The sequence below is a fragment of the Schistosoma haematobium genome, chromosome ZW (genome assembly GCF_000699445.3).
Source record: "Schistosoma haematobium chromosome ZW, whole genome shotgun sequence".
NCBI classification, from domain to species: Eukaryota; Metazoa; Platyhelminthes; class Trematoda; order Strigeidida; family Schistosomatidae; genus Schistosoma; species Schistosoma haematobium.
The window spans coordinates 33,838,395-33,864,486 of record NC_067195.1 but is presented as its reverse complement, the minus strand read 5'-3'; the positions used below and the strand labels follow the sequence as shown (position 1 = coordinate 33,864,486).

General features: G+C 39.2%; 2 protein-coding genes across 3 annotated transcripts; one reads left to right on the top strand and one right to left on the bottom strand.

Moving 5' to 3' along the window:
* Positions 1–345: 345 nt before the first annotated feature.
* Positions 346–9,340, top strand: MS3_00003359 (uncharacterized protein; the record flags this gene model as incomplete). Of its 2 annotated transcripts, XM_035733460.2 has the most annotated exons (8): positions 346–430; positions 2,025–2,062; positions 2,098–2,179; positions 2,209–2,301; positions 2,334–2,458; positions 3,904–4,073; positions 5,697–5,874; positions 8,821–9,219. In XM_035733460.2, exons 1-8 carry the CDS (start codon positions 418–420, stop codon positions 9,217–9,219), a joined length of 1,098 nt encoding a protein of 365 aa, XP_035586993.2. In that variant the 5' UTR covers positions 346–417. The 2 variants fall into 2 exon arrangements, with proteins under 2 accessions (XP_035586993.2, XP_051071165.1); XM_051211127.1 differs by having other exon boundaries at positions 2,025–4,073; positions 8,821–9,340.
* Positions 4,753–19,024, bottom strand: EXOSC4 (Exosome complex component RRP41). The gene is made up of 7 exons (XM_051211126.1): positions 18,794–19,024; positions 18,561–18,745; positions 13,414–13,588; positions 10,874–11,418; positions 10,751–10,830; positions 5,080–10,709; positions 4,753–5,042 (listed from the first exon to the last, which is right to left on the bottom strand). Exons 1-4 carry the CDS (start codon positions 18,909–18,911, stop codon positions 11,120–11,122), a joined length of 777 nt encoding a protein of 258 aa, XP_051071164.1. The 5' UTR covers positions 18,912–19,024; the 3' UTR covers positions 4,753–5,042; positions 5,080–10,709; positions 10,751–10,830; positions 10,874–11,119.
* Positions 19,025–26,092: the final 7,068 nt, after the last annotated feature.

Sequence of the window (26,092 nt, the reverse complement as noted above, 5' to 3'; positions counted from 1 at the left end):
TTTTTCTCATCGAGTAGTCAATCATTGGAACGCCTTACCCGAACAAGTGGTATCAGCCCCATAAGTGAATAGTTTCAAGGAGAAGCTGCACCTTCACTGTAAGCAATGTGTCAGGATTAACACAGGTTCATCAATCTACTATCCTTATTACTGAAGACTGAAGCAGAACATCATCAAAGATTCGTCCTATATCATGCACCATTACGATGGAATCACTTTGGTTACTAGAAGGATGGAGGCTATCAGTTATGGTGTGGCTGGACTCAAATCAAATTTGAAAATGTCTTGATTTGACCGCTTCTGAGAAATCTTTCAAATCGTCGACGTGACGCACCAATCGTTTCACGACAGGTCGACCTTCAAGTGCTCAGTAACCTCCATCAGGGAGCGAAGCTACTGGATGGTTGCCGTTTGACAATGTCTCAGGCTGGTTTGTTGTGTAGATAGTTTTTTCTCAATTTGCCATATAATTTTGTCACTGATACTCACTGATTCAATCTACTTGGTCAGAATAAGTTCCTTGGTTCGTATGCTCTATCTGTGGTATATGAGGTACCCTACGATTTGAAGGCTTATGCTGTGACAAAAATGCCTTTCGATCAAACCTTGCACTGGTAACATTCAAGCTCACTTTCGGCCAGTTTGATGAGAAAACTTTCCACATGATCTTCAACAGTTTTATTCTTCCCCGTTTAGAGTACGGAAACAGTATTTCCTCCCTCACTTCATGAGGATAAGGACACAGGAGCGTATCTAAAGGCGAGCCGCAAAATCAGTTCGGGGACTCAAATTCAAGCCTTGTGAAAACGCCTCCGATCACTAAACATTTACCTATTAGAGTGCAGGCGTCTAAGAGGTGACCTAATGGCTTACAGTGTTCTTAACAATTCTGAACATCCCCTTAAACACCTGCTTAAGTTTAGCTCCAACACAAACCTGAGGAGTAACATCCAGAAACTGGAGACACAACATAGTAGAATGGACTGTAGACACGACTTGTACTCCTTAAGAGTTGTCAAATGCTGGAATTCGCTGCCGGCTGAGCTGATCTAAGCGACTTCGCAGGAGTCCTTTAAGAGGAAACTTGATCTGTTCTTAAGAACTAAGAATAATACCATACTATGATTTATCAATTTCTTTTCTCCTCTATTGTCATTAATATACCTAGGTTCCTGCCTGGAGGTATTGGTGATCCACTTCTAATAGACACGGAAGACCGTTAAGCGAAAGCTTCTATTTCGTCCATAACCGTTTGAGGCGTTTCCAATTGTAATAAGCGACTCGATCAGTTGGCTGTAATTGTTGTTGGAGTTAATCCCCTGATGAGATGCCTGTGTATTCTCAACTCAATCGGCTTCTGATTAACTGTAACTGCCCAATTAGATGTACTGAACCAAACGATCGACCAGTTCGTGATTTCAAATCGAAGTCCGTTTTTATCTTACTGTGTTGCTAATCCAAATCTCCCGATTGTGAGGAAATTTTGGCCTAAAGGTCTAACCCACAAGGTAGTGGAGCATCGTGAGGAGATGCAGTCCCATGGTAGCCGGTGACCAAGAAATTGGTTCATACGCCGTCTGTTCCCACAGAATACTAGAGCCCATGTGCAACATTGATTTGGGATCCGGTTAAAGCGCCGGACATCCGCTTTTCGTCCTCATTTTCATAAACAACACCCACGCCACGAGAAGGCAGTGAGTAGGACTTCCCTTGCAGAGGCTATATACGCGTGACCGTGTGAGAGTATTTCGAGAGGGAGGGCGAGTCCACCCCACTCTCGGTCATACCAGGGCATTTGGGGGCAAGCAGTTCAGCATACCGTATGATTATGGACTATTTACTAACCTGCTAGTGGGTTGTGTTAATTTTGATTACTGTCAGGAATCCTAATAATGTGTGTTTAGGTGTATTTTGTGATGGCAATATATAATCTTTAGGTTTCTATCTTGTAGTGTTTCTTAAGATTCCTGAACCTATTCAGGACTAATCTAATATGTTGCGATTGACGCTCCATTGTTTTGTAGATGCTGTTTTTCCGTCACTTGCTTTTCCTGAATCTGAAGTAAGCCCTCTTCAAAACCTAGCGTCACTTATCAGATCCTAAACAACATGATTTTAGTTGGAGATGCTCACTTTCTTACTAGGCTTCATAACTTTGAGATTTTATCTTCCGAACCAGGTTAGTTTACCTCATTTTTTACTTCCCAGTAAACATCACCCCATCCACATCTGATTACTTACAAAACGAATTCAAAAACTTGTCCCTTAAGTTTGATCATTTGTATGCTTCTACACATAAAAGTAAAGTAGAATTCCGTATCCTGACCTATAAGACCTTAAAGTTCTTCAGGAACTCGACTCAGAACTGCATTCATTAGACAGAACCTTTACTGTGGACAAACGCTTGGAATCTTTCGCGCCACTCACAGATATTAAAAAAGGGACAAATATCCGCACTGTAAGTTCATAATCGTCACCGTCAAGTTTTCATTTTGTTGTGAGATAAGGTGCTAAGGTGATTTTACACCTCATTCTAAACAGTAAGACATAATCCTAAGTGGTTTCTAAAATTCTTAAAAAGCAGGTAGTAATATTCCCGAACGTAACATATACATTGGGAAGTGTTATTAAAATCATACAGGGTACCAATCATGGATGCCTAGTTCGGTAGTGACTTTGTTAAATTGAATTTATCCCAAATATTTTCTATCACTATTACAACACAAAAATGGAGCCGTAGATATTTTTAGTAAAGTTTATCTCAATGATGGCGCACAACTTTGTTCAACATTATTGGTTAAAGTCTACGCATTGGTGCAATAAGAGACAAAAAGCTACGATTAGGACAGTTACTTCCTCAAAACTTTGAGCCCCATCAGTAGTAATGTCAAATATCCAGAGATCAGATATCAGGATATAGTATTATGAACTTATCTGTTGGATTTAAATAAATTTGTACTATCTACTCGATAAGTGCTTCGATAACGCCATGAAATAAGGTTGGTGACTTTTTAAAATCATCAGTGAGTAGTTTGCATAGTCCCATCAAGTACTCGTGCTTCAGTAATTTTAAGTGATTTCATCGTAAATTGAATGGTACATCTTACTCCATCTATGTTAATGGAATTCTAATCCCTATTTGGTTTTGTTTTCATTAAGACATTGCTAATTGTTTTGATTAGTGCGATGTCATCTTTATAACCTTACATTTTGTATGCAAATGTATCATATCTATACAAGTGGTTCTGTAAAAATTGGTGTTTCAAAAGTTATTATTTGCAAAACCATCCATCCGAATCATAAACTGCACTTATGATCAAGTTATGAATGGGTTCTCTGACGTGTTCTAGTTGAGATTCCGTGATCTGTATAGTGAGCCTATCATGAAATAAGACATAAACTCATTAATGACGTTGAACGAGGATCGTGCTATATCGTGAACGAAATGTTACTAGAAACGTGGACCATTAAGTCTCGACTTATTAGTTAAATGGTATCGTACTTGGTGCGAAAACCAATGACTGGACTCAGTTCTTCACGTGGTCGTTGATGTGTACTGCTACAATGTTCTATGGCAAAACAGCACCGTTTTATAATGTTGCATGATTTCCTGGCTTACACCATTTCGTGAAATAAACTCCCAAAAAGTACTGTGTTTACTAGTATTTGAAGTGTGAGGCGAAAGGATTAAATCTTTACTTCTCGTTTAGTAAACACTAACATTCCCCAAAACATTTGATCCTTAGGTTTCAGGACTTTTATCTGATTCTAAGTTATGGTGATGAAATTATTATGATGAAATCAACCCTATTGTCTAATTCATTTTTTGAGTGCTTCTTGGCAAGTTTTTTTGGTTTCTGATAAGTATTGTGGACAATCAACCTCTATATTATTAATTTGTAGATAAAGTATCAAACAGACTTAATGATGACTTTAAAAGAAAAAGACCTAAATCTTCTTAGTTTGGCTACTGGACAAGATAAATTCATACATGATGAACTGGTTAGAGATATAAAGACATTACGTACACGCATAAAATCAATAAAAAACAAACCTAAAAGAAAGCAAACTATGTAAGTGCAATGTGTTGTTAATGTGAAAAGTAGCTTATATTTTACAAACTTATTGTCCCAGCAGTTCACTCATTCATGTAGTTAACATTTTAAATCTTATTTCAAGAGCTTTGGAAATCGTTAAGGAAAGAAGATAACACAGTCGTATTACATACTGGTAGGCAGTCACGTGTACTTCTGTCATACAACTAGGTTGCTATGGTAAACTCATTTGTTCCTGTTTTTCGTCTTCATCACATGACGATTACCAATGATATTCTGTGGGAGAAGTTTGAAAAACCTCACACGTGATTCATATACCGAAATTTAGCTACTTTATGAAAACCAAGTTATCAGGAGAATTAAATGGTGGTTTTCTATAAAGCAAACTTGCTGACTGTTTGATACGTCGCGTATTTCATATTGCTCATAATTACTGAGACTGGAAATCCCAGCCATTCGCTTGATGGTATTCTATATAGGGCCATTTATCGACTCATCCGATACTTATTTGGTAACGAGTTTGACATTTTAAGAGCAACAGAACCCTGACGCCCATTTTATTTCTTATGCAACCATCATGGTTTGTAAAACCAACAACTTTCTCGTAATTCCTTATCAAGTAAAGTCAGTAGCGCATATATATATATATATATATATATATATATATATATATATATATATATATATATATACGTCACTCAATCTACTCACCTGTCGATAGACAGTCGGTAACTCGATACAGTAAAGTGTTGACCGGTAAATATTATGTGAACTTTCTATATCCGTGCTAAAGATAGTTGTTAATGGAAAAGTTATTGTTCAAAAAGTACGTCAAAAGTCAGTACACTTCTGAAGTATCTAAAAGGAAAGGTCATAAGTATTCCTGGCTACTTGTTCCTAAGGAAGGTCTGCTTGTGACTCATTATACGTTGCCGTTTGGGAAGTTACAGTTACTGGGGCTGTTCTTATGTTCGATAGAGAATTTTACTGTGAATAGCAAAATCAATATGCAAAGCCACCTTACCTTCACAAGTTCCGCATAAAGCCCACTACTTGCCAGAATGGAAGAGGATACATGGGATTTATAGTCATTCAAAGGAAATGTTCTGCTTCCGTTAAATCCCTGTCAAATTGGTTTTCCTCTTTGGACCACGTTATTTCAGGTTGAGATTGTTATATGACTGACTCAGCGTTCAGGTAATAGATAATTTAGGGGCTAAATTGATTGAATGATAAAAATACAAACACTATTTAAATAACCCAGTATATATGAATCAGTATAACTGATTAATTAAAGTAGATCGTGATCCACTACCTTGAAATAGTTATATTGTGTACTTACAATATGTATCAGTCCTGCAATCTGACCAGGGATATTAAGCGTGCAGCTGTTTAAATAATATAAATATGACCTGACTAATGAAAGTGCGCTATTTACGGTACGTCAGAGGCTCTAGTCTCTACGGTGGGAGCTCAAAGAGCAAGTATTCTCGCCGTTTGAAGTCGACTGGGTCATTTCAACCGTCATGTCAGTGTAGTGTCTGTCAGTTTGAAGTGCTAAAATTTTCGTTTATTACTATTTGGCGCTTGTCACTACTTTAACCTTATGGCACTTGAAATGTCTACCACTAATTTCAACAGGTATTGTCAAGAATGGTATGCCCAAAAACTTGGAAGAATAGTTCAAAATTCGTCCTGTGTTATATTGAGGTTTAATACTAACGAGAGTCAACTGGCAAAGAGTCTAGTTGAAAAACCTTTACTCCGCGGTTTTTTGAAACATGGAGATTTCGGAACTATAGCACTGACTAATACCAGAGTAAGTTGAAATTTTTATCTAGTTTTCTGTGTTGAGTGAGGTACTGGTTTTGATAGATATGGCAGCTTTTTAGTAACTGTCCACTGAATTATATGTTTTATGCAAGACGGATTCGTGTGATTGCCTTTGTGCTACATATATATTGTATAAAAATTGTTTTAAAGTTTGGTAGTTTTTTGACTAGCTGAGCCTACGGAATCAGTCATATCAAAAGTAAATCCACAAAATTTGCTCTTTCGTTTAATAAGCTGTTTTTGGCATCATTTTGGAGTTGTTTTAAAACATTTCATATTAGAAGGTCCCATACAGTACATTATAGATGTAAAATGACTGGGTTGTAGAGTCAAGTGAGTTACCTTTTATTAAAGGGATATTATATATACGTCATAATTTTAAATATCAACTATGCGTAACACATTAAATTGTGCATCCTTTCAGTGATACGATAGTTATGTGGACTAATCATCCGAATAATTCACAATAAGCATGTAGTCAGTTGAACTCTGAGATAGATATTCCATTTCCTAAAAATCTTACCAATATGTACAACATTACATACAGTGAGTAATAAGGTTATGAGTAATTATCTCTTTAGTAACTTCGGATAGTTCAGAAACATAGATCCTCCTATATTTAAAAAGATACAGTAGTATTTCTTGACTGACCATACGTCTGTTCAGTCACTCAGTGTTATGCAACGCAGACCCTGGCATATATGTGAATAGGTTTCAGTCGACACACCACATTAATACGGAGAGGAAATTACCAACTCGAATTGTGATAAAAGTAGTAGTCATGGAAAGAAGTATAAGGTTTCTGTAGTAAACTAATATTTTTCACATTTGTTTGCTGTAACTGAAATCTTAGGAAGTCCTAAGTCACGAGGCAGTATGGTTTTGAGCATTTTAGTCTCTTTTCAATAAGGCGAAATTTTCCGTGAATTTCCTGGATTGAGAGGACTCTTTGTCCTAACCTTTTCCGAATTAGTTTAATTAAATCTCGAATTTTCAATATCTGGTTCTTAGAAAATCGTGAACAGTTGCCTTATGTCGCGATCACTCCCCTTTACCATATCTTTTGCTTTCGCTGTCTATACCCACTACGTGGACATTTTTTTGATTTTGTGTCTAAGTCGTCTTCGCTCGTCACTGTGTACCCAGTTTGGTGGGATGAGCTTCAGAGTAACTATCGATTCACTGGGGGCCATCAAAATTCTGATTTTTAACCTTTTGGTTGACTCACTGGTATATATCACCTCAGTTTTCACAGAAATTTGGATATCGTGTCAACCCTCATCTCAGTGAACATCAATCTGACAATTGACTAATTGATTCTGTCGTTCAGGAAATATACTGTTGAATAAAGCAAGAACAAATATTGGTGCAGAATAGTATGAATTCATATTATTTCATACTATTCTGCACCAATATTTGTTCTTGCTTTATTTAAATTCATAAAGGGAACCAATTGCATGAAATATACTGTTGACTTTTTTATCATTAAGCTGGGCTCCGAGGGGCTTTCATGCTGTGTTTAGTAAGACGTAGACAAACACGTGCTCGCACAAGATCGTAGTTTAAGTTTAGACATGTGCTCCCGAATGCGTGATCGTTTATTGAGCCTCTCTAACCAATAGCTGATGGTAATATGGTCTATTTGAGTCCATCGAGTTGATTTCGGTGGTCATCATTTCAGACGATATCTTTATGTTTTAGGATTACACTTGCTAAGCATAAGCAATTGTCTAAGCATGGTTGTCGGTGTCTGTTTGCTTATTTGAGGCACTTGAATCACTAGTGTCTCCTACTTTGGTTTAGATTTCCAGTGAGCCATCAAGACCTGTTATGATTACGACATCTGAGCATTTGGATCTTCGAAAGTAGGGAAAGCTTTTTGTAAAATCTATCTTCATAATTCCGATTTCTTACTCCTCTATTTAGTTGGACAGTGCATAAGCGACTGTCCATTAATTTCAGCTTCATTCGAACTTAGTACTACATCTACACCAGCGACGCTACACAAAGTAGCAGTTTCAACGGCAGATACATAAAGAGTAAATATCCCCGGTTCTCTAAGCTGATTTGGTAAGGTTAGGCGAATGGCCGCACTTGAATAATGTGTGCGTGTTTCGAAAAACGTATGTTAATGTCAAGGGATTTTTCGATTGTTTGACAGTATAAGCTGCTTTTTGAGTACGGACGCAAATACTTAATCAATTAATATGATTCGAAAATTGTAGATAATTTCCAATTTTATTGTCTATGATTACCACTCTGGTCAGTTTAATTCATTTACTTTGATGATGGAAATCACTTTGTAATTCTTGTCACTAAGCTTTCACTTATTTATTCGCAAAAGCATAAGAATAATGAGAATTTTTCACCCTTTATGTAATTTGATCAAATCTCCTAAACTATCTGGTTCCTCGGATGATAGAAGAGGAATAACCCTGAAAGTGAAGTAACCTACAAATCTGATTACTCCCATCCCATGTGCATCTAAATATTCTTGTCATGTTAATATCTTGCTTATAAATATGTTAACTTAATAATTAAAAACCTTTTATTGTGGCTATTGGCCTTATCTTTGATATCGATTAACTCAAAGACCTGAGTCGGTGATCCGGTCTCGTGAACAGTTATTACCAATGCGTTGATATATCGATCGATGTTGTCCCTATTCCTTTTTAACAATCCAACATTCGTTCAAGTTGTGGGAACCTCCGTAAGTTTCACATCGAATTTTTAATATGTCGATTGCAGTATGGACTACTTAGTAAAATTTCTCAAACATTCCTTAAAGCTTCATAATGACTGACTAACCCCGATTAAACATATCAAGTTTTTGAATGACCAAAAATTATTTACTATCCTTGTTCCATATCGAATTTTCAAAACAGGACCTAACAACTTTTTTTTGTTTTAATTACTGTTTTCTCATATTTAGGTTATTGGCTGCCACGATAGCATAATCAGTTTGTGTGAATGTCTCACACCAAACCTCACTCCAAGTACAATCGTAGCATGCATCCAGCAACATCTGCGTGTAGACTTTATCTTGAGAGAGGACATAAAACGACTCAGTTCAATGTATCCACTTGACTGGGATCCAGCTGCACGCAATCTTCATTTGCTAGCAGGTCAAGGGGTTATGGCGACAGCGACTATACATATAGCTCCGAACGGTTCAATCAGTCTTGTGAAAATTAGGAAATCATCCAATCCAGATCATCCCAATCCACATTTGGCAGAACCACGTAATTTTGTTCCACCGATTTCGTGGTCTTTAGATGAGTGGTTGATGGAAATCAATGACTTTTGTAACTCAGTCATCCCAACAAGCTAACTATTTTCAATCTACTTATGCAATTCCATCTCAATTTTCTCACCCGACAATACCTATTTTTTTAACTGTGAGATTGTTATTTCTAATGCTTTTAATAAATGTACATACCTGGTGCCACAAATTCATAATTGACTTTGCATGTAAATATGCTTTACTGCACATGTTTACAGCCAAACTATAGTCTCTTGTGTATGGATACGGAACATCCAGCGAGGAATTGATGTTTACCGTATACTTTAGTATGTGTGTCGACTGAGGCGGTTAACTGCTGATTCGAATGACGCTTCATCCAATTTAGATATCTGGTGTAATAGTTGTACGCATTAACAGATTTTACTCGAATTCCTTTTCTTACCGAAATTCATTTTATTTTGGACTACTTTGCGTGATTTCTGATAGTGGTTGGATTCTGCGGAAATTCACTGATGTTATGAACTTGCTTTAATTCATAGGAAAAGGATCACCATTTGATAAGCAGTAAAAAATTGCTCCAGTATAAAATCTGGAGACCGGTAACTCTGGGTCATGAGAACTCGATGATAAATAGTTTAAGATCACATTGTTACTACTCGTTTTTAAAATAATATTTTCTGATGGTCAAGCTATCCAGCTCAGAGAACAACACTCCAGCGAAACCACTCACCTGGGCCACAAATCTTCATTTCAACGTCCACGTAGCTTGGAACACTACAAATTTATATATGGTAACAAGTTGTCTCGCTATTTGTTTGTAAGGTATTACTGGTTGGCTATGTTCTTTGAAATGGTAAAACAGTCTGAGTCACCCTAAACATTCTTAGGCTAAATTCCAGCAAAATTGGTAGTCACTTTAGTACGTCTGAAAAGTTCTAAAGTTTCAAATCCTTACACAAAACTTTTGATGAAAAGGACACTTTCTGCTGATTTGTGGTAGGACTTGACAAGAAATCCAAAAACTTTTCGACGAAATACTCAGGCTGTTTAATGCACGTTATGATATCATAGAGAGAAACTTTAGTGAGTTAGCTGTTGCGTGTGCTGGCGCAATTGTACGTTCTGAGTAATGGGATAAGTCAGTTTTTCGAAATAGATACTGTCACGTAACCGAGTACGATGTACTATTCACTAGACCTGGTATTATGAATGAACTGGACTTTCCCAAACTGTGATGAATGGAATTCGGCAAACAGATGACCGTATTGCTTATTAGAATAAGATTTTAAAACTCGAACTGTAGAAGGATAATAAGATATATAAATATATATTCAGCAGAAATAGTCCTAAAATGCAAGGAATTTATCACGGTCAGTTTGCAATGGAAACAACAAAATTAAACGTTATGAACTACGACGTACATTAAGGAGAGAGCTAGCTCTCTCCATAAACGTTTTACAAAAGTGAGGTTTGATAGTTTTTTGGATACTACTTACTGTCCCTTAAGTAGCATGCGTGTTTCCATAAAACCGTACGTCTAGAGCTCTGAGTGCGGTTGAAAGGTCAGAGAATTCCACCTAGAATGATACATATTAGTAGCATATATGAATTGCAGGACCTTGAATGGATGAATGACGTCTAAACCAGCCTCAGTCTTCGGTCACTATGAGGAGTCTCTACATCGTCTATTGGGTTTTACTTTTAAGGTGAAGGCTCATTTGTCCAATTCAAAAAAACCTACCTCAATTGCATCTCAAGGATGAAGGCAGCATTCTCACCAGGAAACTAACTAGATTATTTGAGCGCAGTAATTGTGTAAGAGAATTTTGTGCTGCATAACATGTAAAGCAATAAGTTTCGTTTAATTAAGTTTAAAGTCAGGATCAAAATTTATTTTGTAACTTCACACGGTCAGTCGTGAAACATTATACTCAGATAGTATATCTGGCGCCGCTCAAAATGTCTTTATAAAGGTGGATCACGTTAGTCATCTGGTGATAAGACCACTACGTACACGGCCCCGTAGCCAATAAGAAAATTCCTTTTGAAGTGTTTGAGCCACCTTCACAGCTTCTGTCATGAGTGGTTGTAGTCTCTCAACAGGTAACCAAGAAGAGAGACGTGTATGAAGGATTTGAGGCTGACCTTTCCACTGGCCTGTTTGCTCCTCTGTAATTACTCCAGAAAGCTGATGAAGATTGGGAAGACAAACAACGGTTAACTGTGATATACGTGGGTTCTCCTCAAAGCGACAAAGGTCAGCGAACACATGTGAACCCCAAAGACCTGTCACAAGCACAGTAAAAAACCTTTGTATGATAAAAAGTCATGAGTTCAGTGCACACAAATTATACATACACATTAACAAAGAGTCAAGAGCTATCTATTCAGGTGTTTCATATCGACCTGGTGAATTACTTTTGAAAGACAAATAATTGACCATATATCTAGATCTAAGATCATCAACGTAAGGTAGACTATACCAGTAATAATGATATATTTTTAAAATCCGAATGAGTAGGGAATTGAGTTTTTGACGTCTGATGACAGTGTAAGTCACCTCTTCAGAAAACAAATAGGTAAAATAATCAAATTAACACAAAGTTAAATAGTACACGGGAATATTTTAGTACAATCAAGGCCCAAATATGTCTGACCGTCTTAATGTTGTGTAATTTTTGTAGTTACTGTATTTTTCCCTTTTATTCTTTTTCGAGTCTTTTCATATTTCTTGATTCGTCTAGATTTTTATGAATCAAGATAATGAATCCCGCTTTAACTGAAATAAGTTGAAGATGGGAATATGTAATCCGGCGGAAACCAGAAGATTTACGAGATCGTTTAGGTTATTGACATGCTTACGGAATTTTCCTAACAAGATTGTTTATTTGTGAATACATTTTTTTTCAGAAAGATTCGTGATGCACGTTGGAGCATGTCAATAACCTAGGCGATCTGATAAAACTTCTGAATTTCGCCGAATTACATATTCCCACCTTCAAAAGACTCAGAAAAGAATAAAAGGGAAAAATACAGTAACTACAAAAATTACACAACATTAAGACGGTCAGACATATTTGTGCCTTGATTGTACTAAAATATTCCCGTGTACTATTTAACTTTGTGTTAATTTGATTATTTTACCTATTTGTTTTCTAAAGAGGTGACTTACACTGTCATCAGACGTCAAAAACTCAATTCCCTACTCATTCGGATTTTACAAGTATATCATTATTTTGTTATTAACAATACATCCAATGTTCAAGTTGTTTGAAATTATCAGTAGTTCATTAAGGCTCATTGATGCTGAAATTTCACTGCAGATTCTTTGCTCCCACTACTTTTTAGTTCATTAAATGACGAACAGAATAGGAAAAGTTTGCAAATGGAAACAAACTTCACACTCTTAATAACATTTTGAAACCAGGTTCTAATACTGAAACAAAAAACCTGCACTAATTAGCAAATGAAATCATCTGTCACCGGAGAGCAGGGTTTTAAGGATATTATCAGTCAGTCAGCAACAAAGTAGGACTTCGTATGTATGTAAATCAGTTCGAGTTGCCGTACCACATTAGCACACATACAATTGTCGATTCAAATCCCATAGTGGTGGAGGTAGTAAAAGTATAAGCAGTAATCGGAAACATCAGGGTTTGAAAATGTTATTCAAGGAGTATAATCCAGTGAGATAGATTTGGAAAGAGAAAAAATAAGGGAAATGAAGAATTCAGATTAGAATTTGGGAGAACAAAAAGAGTGGATACACCTGCGCCATTGCAAACGACTATAAGCCATGTCATTTAAGGTCTCTAACCATCGGCTGCTGTCATCTCGCAGATCCCAACCAGGTAGTTTACACCTACCAACATGGCTCAGTCCAATTGTCAGTGATTTCATGCATTTGTGCCATGTTGTGGTCTGGCCACCCCTAGCTTTCTTCCAACCTACTCCTGCATCATGAAACATCGCACGTCGGTGGTTGGGCATACGTAACACATGTCCCAGCCATCTCTACTGATGAAGTTTCACTAATTAATCAATTGATTTGTCATCATTGCCTAGTTCCCGTTTCTTAACAACTGCATTACTTACTCGGTGGTCTCAGGATATACGAGCAATGCTTCGAAGACACATATGACCGAATACTAGTAACCTACGGATATCTTCTACTCTTACCGATCCCTACCGGGATGTTATAGGAAAGTATAAACATGGTAGAAGTATTAGGGAAGGTTTCTTGCAAATTCATAGAAATAATAAACATGTAATGTTGCTCACCAACTGTAGCTGCACTGACGAGGTAATCCATTTCAATTCCAGCATCAGTTAAGGCAAGTGTAGTTGCATTTACAGCACAAGCAAACTCAGAGCCATCTGACTGAATAACTTCAAGAAAAATATCTATTTGAGACATTGGGTATTTTTCTGTCCTGATGACACATGAAAATATCTCCTACATAGGTGTAAAATAAGATAATATCCGTCGTGAAAACCTTAATATCATAAAAGAGGCGAAATAAAAATACTCGAAGTCCAGGATTCTAGAAACACAACTAAGAACCATAACGCGCAAGCAAAATATGAATCGGTGAAAAAATGATATCTGAGTAGAAATTTCATTTCGTATACACCTTGAATAAACACATCTCATTATTTAAGTATCCATTTTGTAAAATCTCAATTTCTAACCAAAATCTTCATGTTAAATAAACGACTTATGTGGTTGTGGAACTTGTTCGAAAATACGGCGAGTGTTCATGCTCTAAAACTTGTTTTTTTCACTTCAGGAATTACCTAACATGTACAAACAATCAATATATATGTATTTATACGACAAGTCATTTAAGTCCGCTGTACTTTTAGGGTGGATACAATAAAACATAACCAGATTGTGTGCTAGTCTTAGGTTTTGGGGAATGATTATTTTATTTGAACACATAAATATTGGTACAAGGGGGCACCATAAATATATGCGCCACACAAAACAATGGGAATGGGAAGAGAAAAAGGAGGTAAGCTGCGTATAAGAAAAAAACAACAATAACAATCACAGATTAATGTATGGTAGTGTAATAATAATAATAATGGGGGAAACGCAAAGGTACAACCAGAAGAAACCTTTCAGTTAAGGAAGATATAACCAATTTTTACGAAGTAAAAGAAGGTTACGGCAGGATCGCCATTAGCTTCTATTTTGAGCCATATCTTATAACGTCTCTAGCCACTGTGTTGCACCATCTCTCGGACCCCAGCCAGAAAGTTCTGGAGGATCATCAGAAGCCAGCCCTTTGCAGCTTTCTTTCATACCACGACACTATGTCATACACTGACCACCTTTCCGCTTTTTCCAACCAGTCCCAGCGTCGGCAAGTGATGCACGACGTGGAATTCTCTAGGACGACATCATTCGTAGGACTTGTCCAAGCCACCGAAGTCGGTGTTTCAAGATGGTGACACCAATTGCATTATCGTCTCTGTGCCCGAACACACGATGCCGAACTTCTGCATTACTAACATGGTGTTGCCATTGGATGTCAGCAATCCTTCGGAGACAGCGATGATCAAACACAGAGAGTCGTCTAACATCATCAACTCGGAGAGGCCAGGTTTCACAAGCATAGAGCAGAATTGCTCTCACTGACGCTATTGTATATCCGACCTTTTACAGCCAGACTGACATCACGAAGGCGCCAAAGATGGCCCAGATTGGCATAAGCCGCTCTGGCTTTCACTATGCCTGAATTGATCTCATCAGTTACGCCACCACCAGCACTTATGCAGCTACCTAGATACACGAACTTTTCGACTACTTCTATCTGCTCACCATCCAGGGTGAGTACAGGATTGGAATCCTGCCAGTCTTGTAGAAGTAATTTGCACTTCGAAGGTGCAAAGCACATACCATACCTACGGACACTGATTGCCAACTGATTAAGTGCCGATTGCATGGCTTGGGCATTATCGCACAGTAAGACAATATCATCCGCATACTCAAGGTCGAGAAGTCTTTCTTCAGGCAACGGATCCACACCACTATTACCTACATCCATCAGAGCTGTTTCTAGAATGTCATCGATGGCAAAGTTGAAGAGGAATGGTGGGATTGGGCAACCCTGTCTAACCCCACTGCTTGGATGGAACAATGGAGAAAGGTGGTTGTATGCTCTCACTCTGCTTGAGGTGTTTGTATATAGGGCTTTTAAGATGTTATTAAATTTCTCAGGCACACCCTTCTTCAATAAACAATCCCAGAGAACAGTCCTATCCAACGAATCGAAGGCAGACCTGATGTCAAGAAACACTACGATTGTTGGCCTTTGATAAGTATGACGGTGTTCTAACATTTGGCGGAGGGTGAAGATATGATCAATACATCCTCGACCAGAACGAAAACCAGCCTGCTCCTCGCGAGTCAATCTTTCTCGGGTTTTGAACAACCTACGAAGTATGACGGAAGCCAATAGCTTGGACGCAATCGGAAGTAGACTTATCCCCCGATAGTTGCTACAGGAACGACGTGAACCATTTTTTAAAGATAGGGACAACTATCGACTCATTCCATGACGTTGGTACGCTCTCTAGTTCCCAGACCTTTGTGAACAACGTCGTCAGATCCTTAGCCAGAAAGTCACCACCATCTTTAAAAAGAGCCGGAGGTAAGTCATCTGGGCCCGGTGGTTTGTATCGCTCCAAGAATTGAAGTTCCTCGCGGACTTCCGCCTCATTTGGTGAATCAGTCGTCACCGGCCATGGAGGGCAGGAAAGTCTGACCGATGTTGCCGGAGCAGCAGGCAGTTGAACTGCCCTCCGAATAATTCTGCCCATCGTCCAAGACGTCGATGGATGTTAGTGATTAGCATCCCGTCATCCTCACAGGTTGTTTCGCTCACACCAGACTTCTTGCTGCCAGTGGCTCGGATGAGTTGGAAGAGCTTCCGGTAGTTACCAGATGCAGCTGCTGCTTCCAGCTCATTAGCACGCTCCGACCACCAGGCTTTTCGGCCATTACGCAAGCTTTGTTCAATTTCACTGCGTAACATACTTCGTTTGTGGTCAAACTCACGGCCACCCGGAGTAGACCGACGGGCTTCGATGAGTTGTTAGGAGCCTGAAGAAACCCAATGCTTATAAGCGGGACGTTTCGCGAAGCCGCAAGCGGTTTTACTCGCCATTTTGATGGCGTCGTGAAGTTGCAACCAATACTCATCTATACTTTTTGGTGGAATGGTAGCTAGCCTAGAAGCTAGCTGGGTTCGATACTTACTTGCAACAGAAGTTGCTACCCGCTTGCTAACATCAATCCGTTGATGGCGGTCACTTTGTTGGCCACTGAAAAGTAAGGTTCTTACCTTGGCACAGACCAGGGCATGATCAGAGTCCAGATAGGTACTCCAAAAGGAGCGGCAGTCTTGTACACAACCACACCAGCGGTATCTGATCGCGATGCGATCAGTCTGAGTCCAGGCTTGAGATGCAGAAGGAGGACGCCAGGTGGCACATCGGCGATGACTGTGCCGGAAATTAGTGCTGGTCAGAAATAGGTTGTGGTCCGTGCACAGTTGCAGTAGACGGTCGCCGTTATCTGTCCTGCGACCAACAAGTCCCCATCGACCAACTAAACGACTCTCGTCTGTGCCTAGACGCCCGACCTGAGCATTCAAGTCTCCGGCTAGTACCACAATAACTGTCGAACGCACTTTCTGGAGAAGAACAGTTAACTGGTGGTAGAATTCATCCTTGATTGCATCCGGGCTGCAATCTGTTGGGGCATAGGCGGAGATGACGAAAATATATCGTTTTTCACGCCGATTTCTCACTTTGATGGAACTTTCTAATCTAATAGCACATAACCGACTGTTAATGGGGACCCAATCGATTAGTGCTGCCTCAGCTCTAGCGCTTAGTGCGACACCAACGCCAGCAAGACCAGACGAAGATGCCACAGGGTCCCCGGATGAACGCACGTAAAACAAGCTTTTTGAAGCGACAGATCGAGAGCGAATTTGTAGTACCTCACCAGTCTTGAATACGGGTCTCCAACAGACAACAAACGTCGATATTATGACTTTCCAAAGACATAGCCAGCCCTATCTGTTGTCCAACCTGCATAAGTTTGCGAACGTTGAAGGCAGCCAGTTTGAATGGTGCACGTGGCTTCAGAAAAACTGCTTCAGTATTCGTGTTTGGTGGTAGCATACAATTTCCAACCAGGCAGTGACTCGAGAACGTTTAGGTAGAACCGAGTTCCCACCATAGGCGAGCTGCTGTATAAGTCGAAAAATAAGGATACATAAAGCGGGAATAAAAGAGTGAATAAATGACGTAGTAAACAATAATAATAATAATAATAATAATAACAATAATATGAATTGTCTGACTGTAAATCGAGGCGAGAATAGAGTTCTCAGTAAATACCATCATTTTCATTTTATTTTTGTGTGAGCTGTGATACTGCCTGGGTGCCCAGACCGAAGCAGGTGGTATTCGTAGGGGGCCACACCCCGAGCCTTTGACCTAAAGGTCTAACCCACAAGGTAGTGGAGCATCGTGAGGAGATGCAGTCCCATGGTAGCCGGTGACCAAGAAATTGGTTCATACGCCGTCTGTTCCCACAGAATACTAGAGCCCATGTGCAACATTGATTTGGGATCCGGTTAAAGCGCCGGACATCCGCTTTTCGTCCTCTCATTTTCATAAACAACACCCACGCCACGAGAAGGCAGTGAGTAGGACTTCCCTTGCAGAGGCTGTATACGCGTGACCGTGTGAGAGTATTTCGAGAGGGAGGGCGAGTCCATCCCACTCTCGGTCATACCAGGGCATTTGGAGGAATGTTTCCAGATGGTTTAGTGGTACATTTTACAACTCTACCAACCGTCAAATCGTACTGCGTTAAGATCGAGAACTTAAGTCTAAGAGACAATGAATGATGGATTTATCATAGGGGTAGGTAATGTTTCGTTTATGTTGTAGTCAGAGACGTTATTCCTACCACATAGTATGTGTAAAATTATAAGATCCACCTGCTAATACTCCGAGATAATTTTAGGATGATTAATCATTGACTTCGGTAGAAAAACGCTTCTCATCATAAATATAGAACAATTTAATTAATATGAGTATGCTTCTGCTAACATGGGTTGAAGCAAACTAGAGAAACAATGATTTACCGATACGTGCAATACGCTTATAGTGTCGACTATAAATTAAAACCAACAATAAGACGGCTTAAGAAATTTGATAGAGCATAACTAACTCCATTTACTTCCCAAGATAAAAGCACGTCCAGTACTTTTCACTCGTTCATGAGCATACTCATGAACTAACGAGGGACATATTATTGGAAAACCTTAAATCAACTATCGAACTATTCATAGTAAAAATAAGTTAGTTCTAACGAAAATTTAACTCAAGATTTTCGTCACCTCAATGGCAGTAGCAAAATCATTCGCTGATCTATCATTTGATGACAGTTTGCGACGTTCCCCTGAAGTTGATGCGAACGGAGGCTTGGTAAATTGGCACGTTATCGTTGCACCATCTGGAACACCATCACCTTTTGCTCTAGGAGCATGGGGCCCAACCACGGATGCAATCACCTTGGTATTCCCTGAAGTAGTTAAATATACGGATTTTGGAAATCGATAATTATTATTACCTTGATGCAGAAATACAATCCCGTCAGAATAACCCGAGCCAAACTGACAATCCACTCGTCTAATTTCATTTGGTCGGCGACCGTCAACTCTCCTACCATTATAAAATATTTCAGCCATCACACGTCCTTTTCAAAAGTTTCCCATCTCCCGAAGGACATACTTAAGTGTTTCAAGGTAAAATATCTGCCAAACACATTGAATTTTAGAGCTTGTGCCTTGGTTCAAGGTAGAGGTTTAGATGATACTGAAATTTATGAAATACCTTTGAGAGATACTAAAGTGATCTTGCGAAACTCCAACCGCTGACTAGGGTCAGAATAGGATCATAAATGTGCGTACGGAATAAGATTTCAGATTCAGATTTGTGTAGTAAGAACAAAAGACTAATGGCCCATGTTATTCGTTTTCTAGTGCATTTCTGTGAGTTTCTAGTCCTCTCTTTAATGGATCAATTGAATGAGCTGATACCAGTGCTACGGGTAACAGGTTCCAAAAATTGATGACTGTGTGAAAACCTGTATTTCACGGGTATTCTGTTGGTTCTTAGCTTTTCTATTTGCCCACGTTGCCCTTTGAGAATTCTTGTTCTGATGTGATGAAAAAGAGAGGATATATTAGGTTCGAAATCATTTCTTAGTAATCTATACATCAAAATCAGATCACATCTTAATCTACGATAGGACAGGGTAAAAAGGTCTAGCTTTCTAAACTGCTCTTTGTACGGTAAACCGTCCACCTCCAACGTCTTTTCCTAATTTTCTCTTCATCTCGAATCTAATTTGTTCCCTTCTACAGTAGGATGTTGATAGTATCCAGTCAACGGACATTTAGTATCCGACGTGAACAACTGTTCACAAATACTTGTACCTTATTGATGATGGTTGTGGTGGTTCTTCAATTGTTAGCTTCGTACAATAAGATTGTCTTGACGTTCATATCAAAGATTCTGACTTCGATGTTGGTCGACAGCTGTTTTGGGTTCCATATGTTTTTTAACTATAGGAATGCTGTCCTTGCTTTTCCAATCCACGCCTTTACGTCTGCATCCAATCCTCCTTGTTTATCGATGATGTTACCCAGATACGTGTAGCTTTCCACCTATCCCACAGTTCCTCTATCATGTGTGATTCGTTTAGTATTCTCAGTGTTGTATCTGAGGATATTGCTTCTCCTTTTGTGTAGTTTGGGACCTACTGATGCAGAGGCTGTTGTTACACTGGTTAGGTATATCTACATTTGTTCATGTTTATGGAATACGACGTCCAAGTCATATTCAGAGTCCAAATCGTCTAGTTGCATGCATGCTGTCCATTGTATTCCGTGCTTCCTCTGAGATGTGGAGCTCTTCATAAATAAATCAATTACCGGAAGAAAGAGCAAAGAGGACAGTAAGCAACCCTGCCTGACTCCGGTCCTCTTTTGAAATGCATCTGTCAGCTGTCCTCCACTCATGATTTTGCAGTGTAGTCCGTTGTATGAACTCCGGACTGTGTTGTCGAATTTCTCAGGTACTCCATAGTGTCGATGAAGTTTCCATAAGATCCTCCTATCTACACCGCCAAATGCTTTCTCATAGTCATGAAAGTTGATGTACAGTGACGAGTTCCATTCATTTGCTTATTCAACATTTATCCGTAGTGTCTCAATTTGATCTGTGATAGATTGATCCTTACGGAATACGATCTTTTGATCTCGAAGTTGAGCACCTACTGAGTCTTTCATCTAGTTCAGCAACACTGCTGAAAACATTACCTGGTACCAATGGTAGTATGATGCATCTATTGTTCACTCAGTTTATTAAATCTCCTTCCTTCGCTATGTTGATAAGATATCTTCCTTTCCAGTTAGTAGGCGCTTGTTTTTTATTACCATATTTCACTAAAGATAAGGTGCAGCATCATTTCAGTTACTTCTATATCTAAATTTACTACTTTAGTTGGTATAGTGTCAGGTTCTGCTGCTTTCTCACTTTTGAATTGTCTAACTACCATCTTGACTTCGATCGTTGATAGAGTGACATTTATAGGAAGGTCTGTAGGTGCTACTTCGATGTCCGGTGAAAAAGTTCCTCAAAGTGTCCTATCCATCTGTTATTCCATTCCCGAATCCCACTTATAACTAGCCTTCTATGTGCTTGACTGTTCTCTCTCGTTTGGTTTATTTCACTGTCACTTTCTTTGTTGTGTCACATGGTTGTTCCATATATCCTTCCCTTGCAGCTTATTTCACTGTCTTTGCTAGCTCTTCCACGTATTTCTACTTTTCGGCTCTAATTCCACTCTTCACTCGCTTGTTTGCTTCAGTGTATTCAGCTTGTGCCTTGACTTTCTCTAATCTCGTTTGGATGTTAATAATTCCTATCCTCCTGTTCTTATCTTCCTGAATCTTGTCTAGGGTTTTGATGGAGATTCATTCCGTATGATGATGTTTGTTCCGACTCGGAACCTTCTAACACGTTGAAGTTAATGCTATCTTAATCCGTTTCCAGTTGTTCACCGTAGTAGTTTCTTCTTCTTTGAATAGATCTTGTAAGGCTCGGAACTTGTCTTTGAGATCTCTCGTGAATTCGTTGACTTTATCAGTATCTTGAAGGAAGGCTCTATTAAACTTGTGTAATGTTGTTTTTGCAGATTGTTGAGTCCCTTCCTGGGCATTTCGTTTCGATTGATTACGGACTCATATAACTAATCTTCATTGCTATTATTGGTGAGTGCATAGCACTGGATAAAAATTATTGAGTTACCTATCTTTGTTTTGAAAGATTCTTTGATGATCCTGAATCCATGAAACTTTCATCCTATAAGTGCTTTTCGCTCTTCTCTGGACAGCATCAGAGAAACTCCCTGAGGGTGTGGAACATTTTCTTCTTTGTAACCAGAGTTCAGTAGCAACTCTCCTGCATCTCACCTTTTCTGTCCAGTTTGGGTTTAATGGGTTTCGCTGATTCCGAGTATTGTCAAGTTGAATTCCCTTATTTCTGTCCCTATTTGACTGGTCTTCCCAATTTACCATATTGTTCGAATATTCCACGACCTATATCATTTGTTTATCTGGTTGTCAGAAGAGGCATCAGCCTCGTAGCTTCCGAAGAATATCGGCTTTCATCACGAGGTGTCTTCATTTTTCCTTCAGCCCCCAGTCAACAGTGACTTAATTTGCTCGTTAGCGTCTCATTAGAGTTGTTTTATACGGGATGGGGTTTCTGGTCTTTTACTAGTCTAGTTGTCGTTTACCTCGTTCCGGACTAACAAGCGTGTTGTTTCCTTCCTGGCAAACTACAACGATGGTAAAACTGGTGTGGAAACTGGTAAGTTGTGCTAATTAGAAATCACCAACGGTTATGTATACGTGATTTGACAAAAATCGTCGTTGATGGGTTGAAATATTTACTTCTAGTTTCGATTTTCAGTGTCTTAATCTTTCGCTTGTGTCGTTGACGATTGTTGTCGATTGCTTTGTTAACAAATGTAAGTGCATCGTGTAGGTCTGCTGAGTCATCAACCTTTTTAGTTCTTTCTTCTGACCCTCCTCACGTAACTCTGTATGCTCCCCTAGTACATTAAGTGGGTACGAACCACTTCATCGGCCATTATTTTCAAGGTATGAGACATAAACCACTGGTACGCTTGACCTTTTAAGTGAAACATATGTATGTGAATACATTTATATGTGGTTGAATTCAGCATAATAAAGGTCCTTTTATTTTTATCGAGTGGTCGCGCTCATGTATAGAAAGTGTATGTATCAGTACCAACACTGGAACACGACGGGTTCTAAAGGCTTTCTGTCAAAGGACATTCAGCTCAGTTCTGGGAAATGAAGTTCGTAATTTGCAATGATTACATAATGTATTCTGGAATCAACGATTACCACATCAATGTCAGTATACAGGCGTGCTCATCTTGAAGTAATTAGTGATATTAAATGTGGAAGACACTTAAGTTATCTGATCGTTTTGAGCGTTCTACTTCAAAAATTGTGTAAACAGTATAATTTGCGCGTCTTACAGAATTGAAAATCTTCATCGGGGAACATTCACTTTTTTAATTGACATCCTGTTAACGTACGAACGGTCATTTAAGGTCATTTCCTGCCACTCAACAAACTAATTTTAGACATCTACAATCATAGATAGCAAAGTCGGAATGGAGAGCACGGAACAGCAATAGCAGTAAGTACTACAACGTACAGGTCAAGCGTGCCATAATACATGTGTCAGTTTATTTTATGATATGCTAGATATTAGTCAATTTATTTAATTTTGCCAGGGACGATAGTATTAAAAATGATCAAACACTTAAACTTCCCATTATGTCGCCTGAGGGATTGAATATACTTAAAGATGTAGGCATATTTAAGATATTTTTAGAGAAGTAAACGTCGATGCAGTGAGCAGTGGATGAGAGTGATCTCATGTTACGGACAGACTGTGGTAAATTATTCCAGACTTTTGAGAATTTGACGATGAAGTAGTTCATAATGAAAGAAGATACGGAATGAGATTGTTTCACTACTGACACAAAGTTACGGATGCTGCTTCTCTCCCTTTCCTTGTTCTCTCTCTTTTTCAGCACCATAGTATACCACAGAAAATATTTGTGAAACACCCGACTTTGCTCTACGCCATCATTTATACCTTCGGAATTCATCTGGGATCATTATCCAGAAGTACAAATGAATACGTTCAAGTTAACTTCTTCGAGTTTTCAAGTTTTCAACATTGGATGCTGACCATATGTTTTAGTGGACTCATCTAGCTGAAGGCGCTCGGTCATGCATCCCCACCAGATCACGTGTGGTGACGCTGTGCTCAACATCTACCGCAATCGCTAGTCAGATTAGATCAGAGAATTCCGATATATTGGTTATCGTCAAATACACTCTTCCGATCTCCTCGACTCTGTCTTTTGATTTCTCTTGATGGGTACGAATTATATTAGAAGGTGTTGCTGGTAAAAGTCAGGTTGAACGAAAACATCGGTTGATTGTGGTCGAGTGGAAGCAGGTTTAACTGAACGCATTGCGTTTGTAAGCCTGTTCGTGTAGGAGGTTAGATCCTTGTTTATCGAAGAGGATGAAGGATCCACGAATTCTCCTGGAAGCCGAAGTGTCGTTCCATAAACGAGTTGAGCCTTAGTGTATCCAATGTCAGCTTTCACTGCATTGCGAATACCTAGTAAGACGAGTGGAAGAGCGTCGGTCCACTGTAAAACGTTTGCAGCTGATAGTGAAGCTTTTAGTTGTCGGTGAAAGCGTTCAACCAACCCGTTTGCTTGTGGATGGTAGGCGGTCGTTCGGAAGCGAGTGATTCCTAAAGGTATGGTCGGACGACGGAAAAGATCGGATTCAAACTGACGTCCGCGGTCTGTGGTGATGGTTGAAGGGCAGCCGAAGTTTGCTACCCATCGTTCGACGAAGGTGCGGGCCACTGTTTCAGCAGTGATGTCCCTGATAGGTAATGCTTCTGGCCACCGAGTGAGACGGTCTACTTGGGTTAAGAGATAAGAGTATCCATTTGAATCTGGTAAAGGTCCTACCAAATCCAGATGAACATGGTGGAAACGAGCATTGGGAGTTTTGAATGAGCCTAAGGGACATTTATCGCGTCTGATAACCTTAGATTTTTGGCAGCTTACACAGGAGCGTGCTCACTACCTCACGTCTTTATTCATGCCAGGCCAGCAAAACCGTTCTGCTGTAAGCTTGATGGTTGTACGAACGCCTGGATGAGAAAGTTTGTGCAATTTATTGAAGACATTGCGTCGATAATGTTTCGACACGATTGGGCGACCCCACCCGTAGATGTGTCACAAAGTAAGGTTTCCTAACCTTTTCTCATATGTTTGATGCGTAGTTTCAGGGTTGTAGACGATAACTCGTGCTGAAGATCAGTGTCTTCTTTTTGAAGCTGAGCGAGTTTAAGAAGGTCGATTCCTTGGAAAGCGTTCAAGGAAGTTATGCGAGACAAGGCGTTTGCAACTACATTGTTTGCTCCAGAAATATGTTGAATGTCTGAAGTAAACTGCGAAATGTAGTCCAGTTGTCGAGACTCACGAGGTGAGTACTTGTCTGAAGGAGAGCTTAACGAGAAAGTGAGAGGTTTATGGTCAGTAAAAAGGGTGAATTCACGGCCTTCGATGTAGTGTTGAAAATGCCGTACAGCACAATACATAGCTAGGAGTTCCCTACCGAATGTGCTGTACCTCGATTCGGTGTCTAGCAACCATCTAGAGAAAAATGCCAAAGGTTGCCAGGAGTTGTTAACCCATTGTTGTAAGACTCCTCCGATTGCTGAGTCGGATGCGTCTACTGCGATACTAATGTGTGCTCGGGTGTCCTGATGTGCAAGACTAAAGGCATCGTTGTCGACGGATGTGAGGAAACAAGCTGTAACTTTATCCTTGACACATTTTCTTGCCGTACACGAAGTTTTACAACGACCCGTATGGTGTTCAAAAACCACCACTTACGTTTACATTTCGTAGTTCAACAAAAGTATTTTGCCCTATATTACCAAAAACTTCAGACTGGTTGCAGAGAACAATGTATATTGTTCAGTTATTGATTTTTAAAAGAAATTCGTCATTCGTTTGTATAAGTAATCGGTCAAACTTTTGTTCCTCATGTTGATTAATATTCTTAGTAGGAACTCACTTATAAATCAGACGATATTCTGAATTATCAGGTTTTCCTAAACGATCACTGAATAAGAGAAATAGTCAATCCTAATATTTTGTCACAATACTTTCATAATAAACATTTCATTTGATAAAATGGTTATTGTCTGTAGTTATTCGAACGCCAAATGAAATGCTCCTCGAATTACGGTCAGTTGATTTACTAGCCATATGTATAAACCTGAATTTTAGACTTCCGTTCGTTCTAAAAATTAGCAAAAATAGCATTGTTCATTCTGCGAACACCATTCATGTACACGATTTAGTCACATAAATTGTCAGTCATTTTCTCAACATCTCACAGGCAATGACTGTTCAATGAGACCGAGTACCGGCTTCCTAAATGCTTGTTGTTGATAACACAATCTCAACTACTGAAGTCACTGTTTGACCCCTTTATATGTAGATTAATACCTGTCATAAATAAGTATTATTTAGACACAGGAAGGACAAAGCATTTGTCACCAATTTACCATTCTAAAACGTAAAGCGTCCTTGTTTTCAGACAGCAATATTATGAACTATTTTATTGTTCTTGTCTGTATGAATAACAGGATTGTTAGGTGCTCTATTGAGCTTTTCTTTAAGTGCTGCCAAGCTGTAAATGTTGTCACTTTTTAT

Coding starts and splice junctions, on each gene's coding strand:
- EXOSC4 (XM_051211126.1), bottom strand. CDS start 18,911: ATGGCTGAAATATTTTATAATGGTAGGAGAGTTGACGGTCGCCGACCA. Junction 18,746..18,793: donor GATTGTATTTCTGCATCAAG/GTAATAATAATT, acceptor TAACTACTTCAG/GGAATACCAAGGTGATTGCA. Junction 13,589..18,560: donor ATTTTGCTACTGCCATTGAG/GTGACGAAAATC, acceptor ACACCTATGTAG/GAGATATTTTCATGTGTCAT.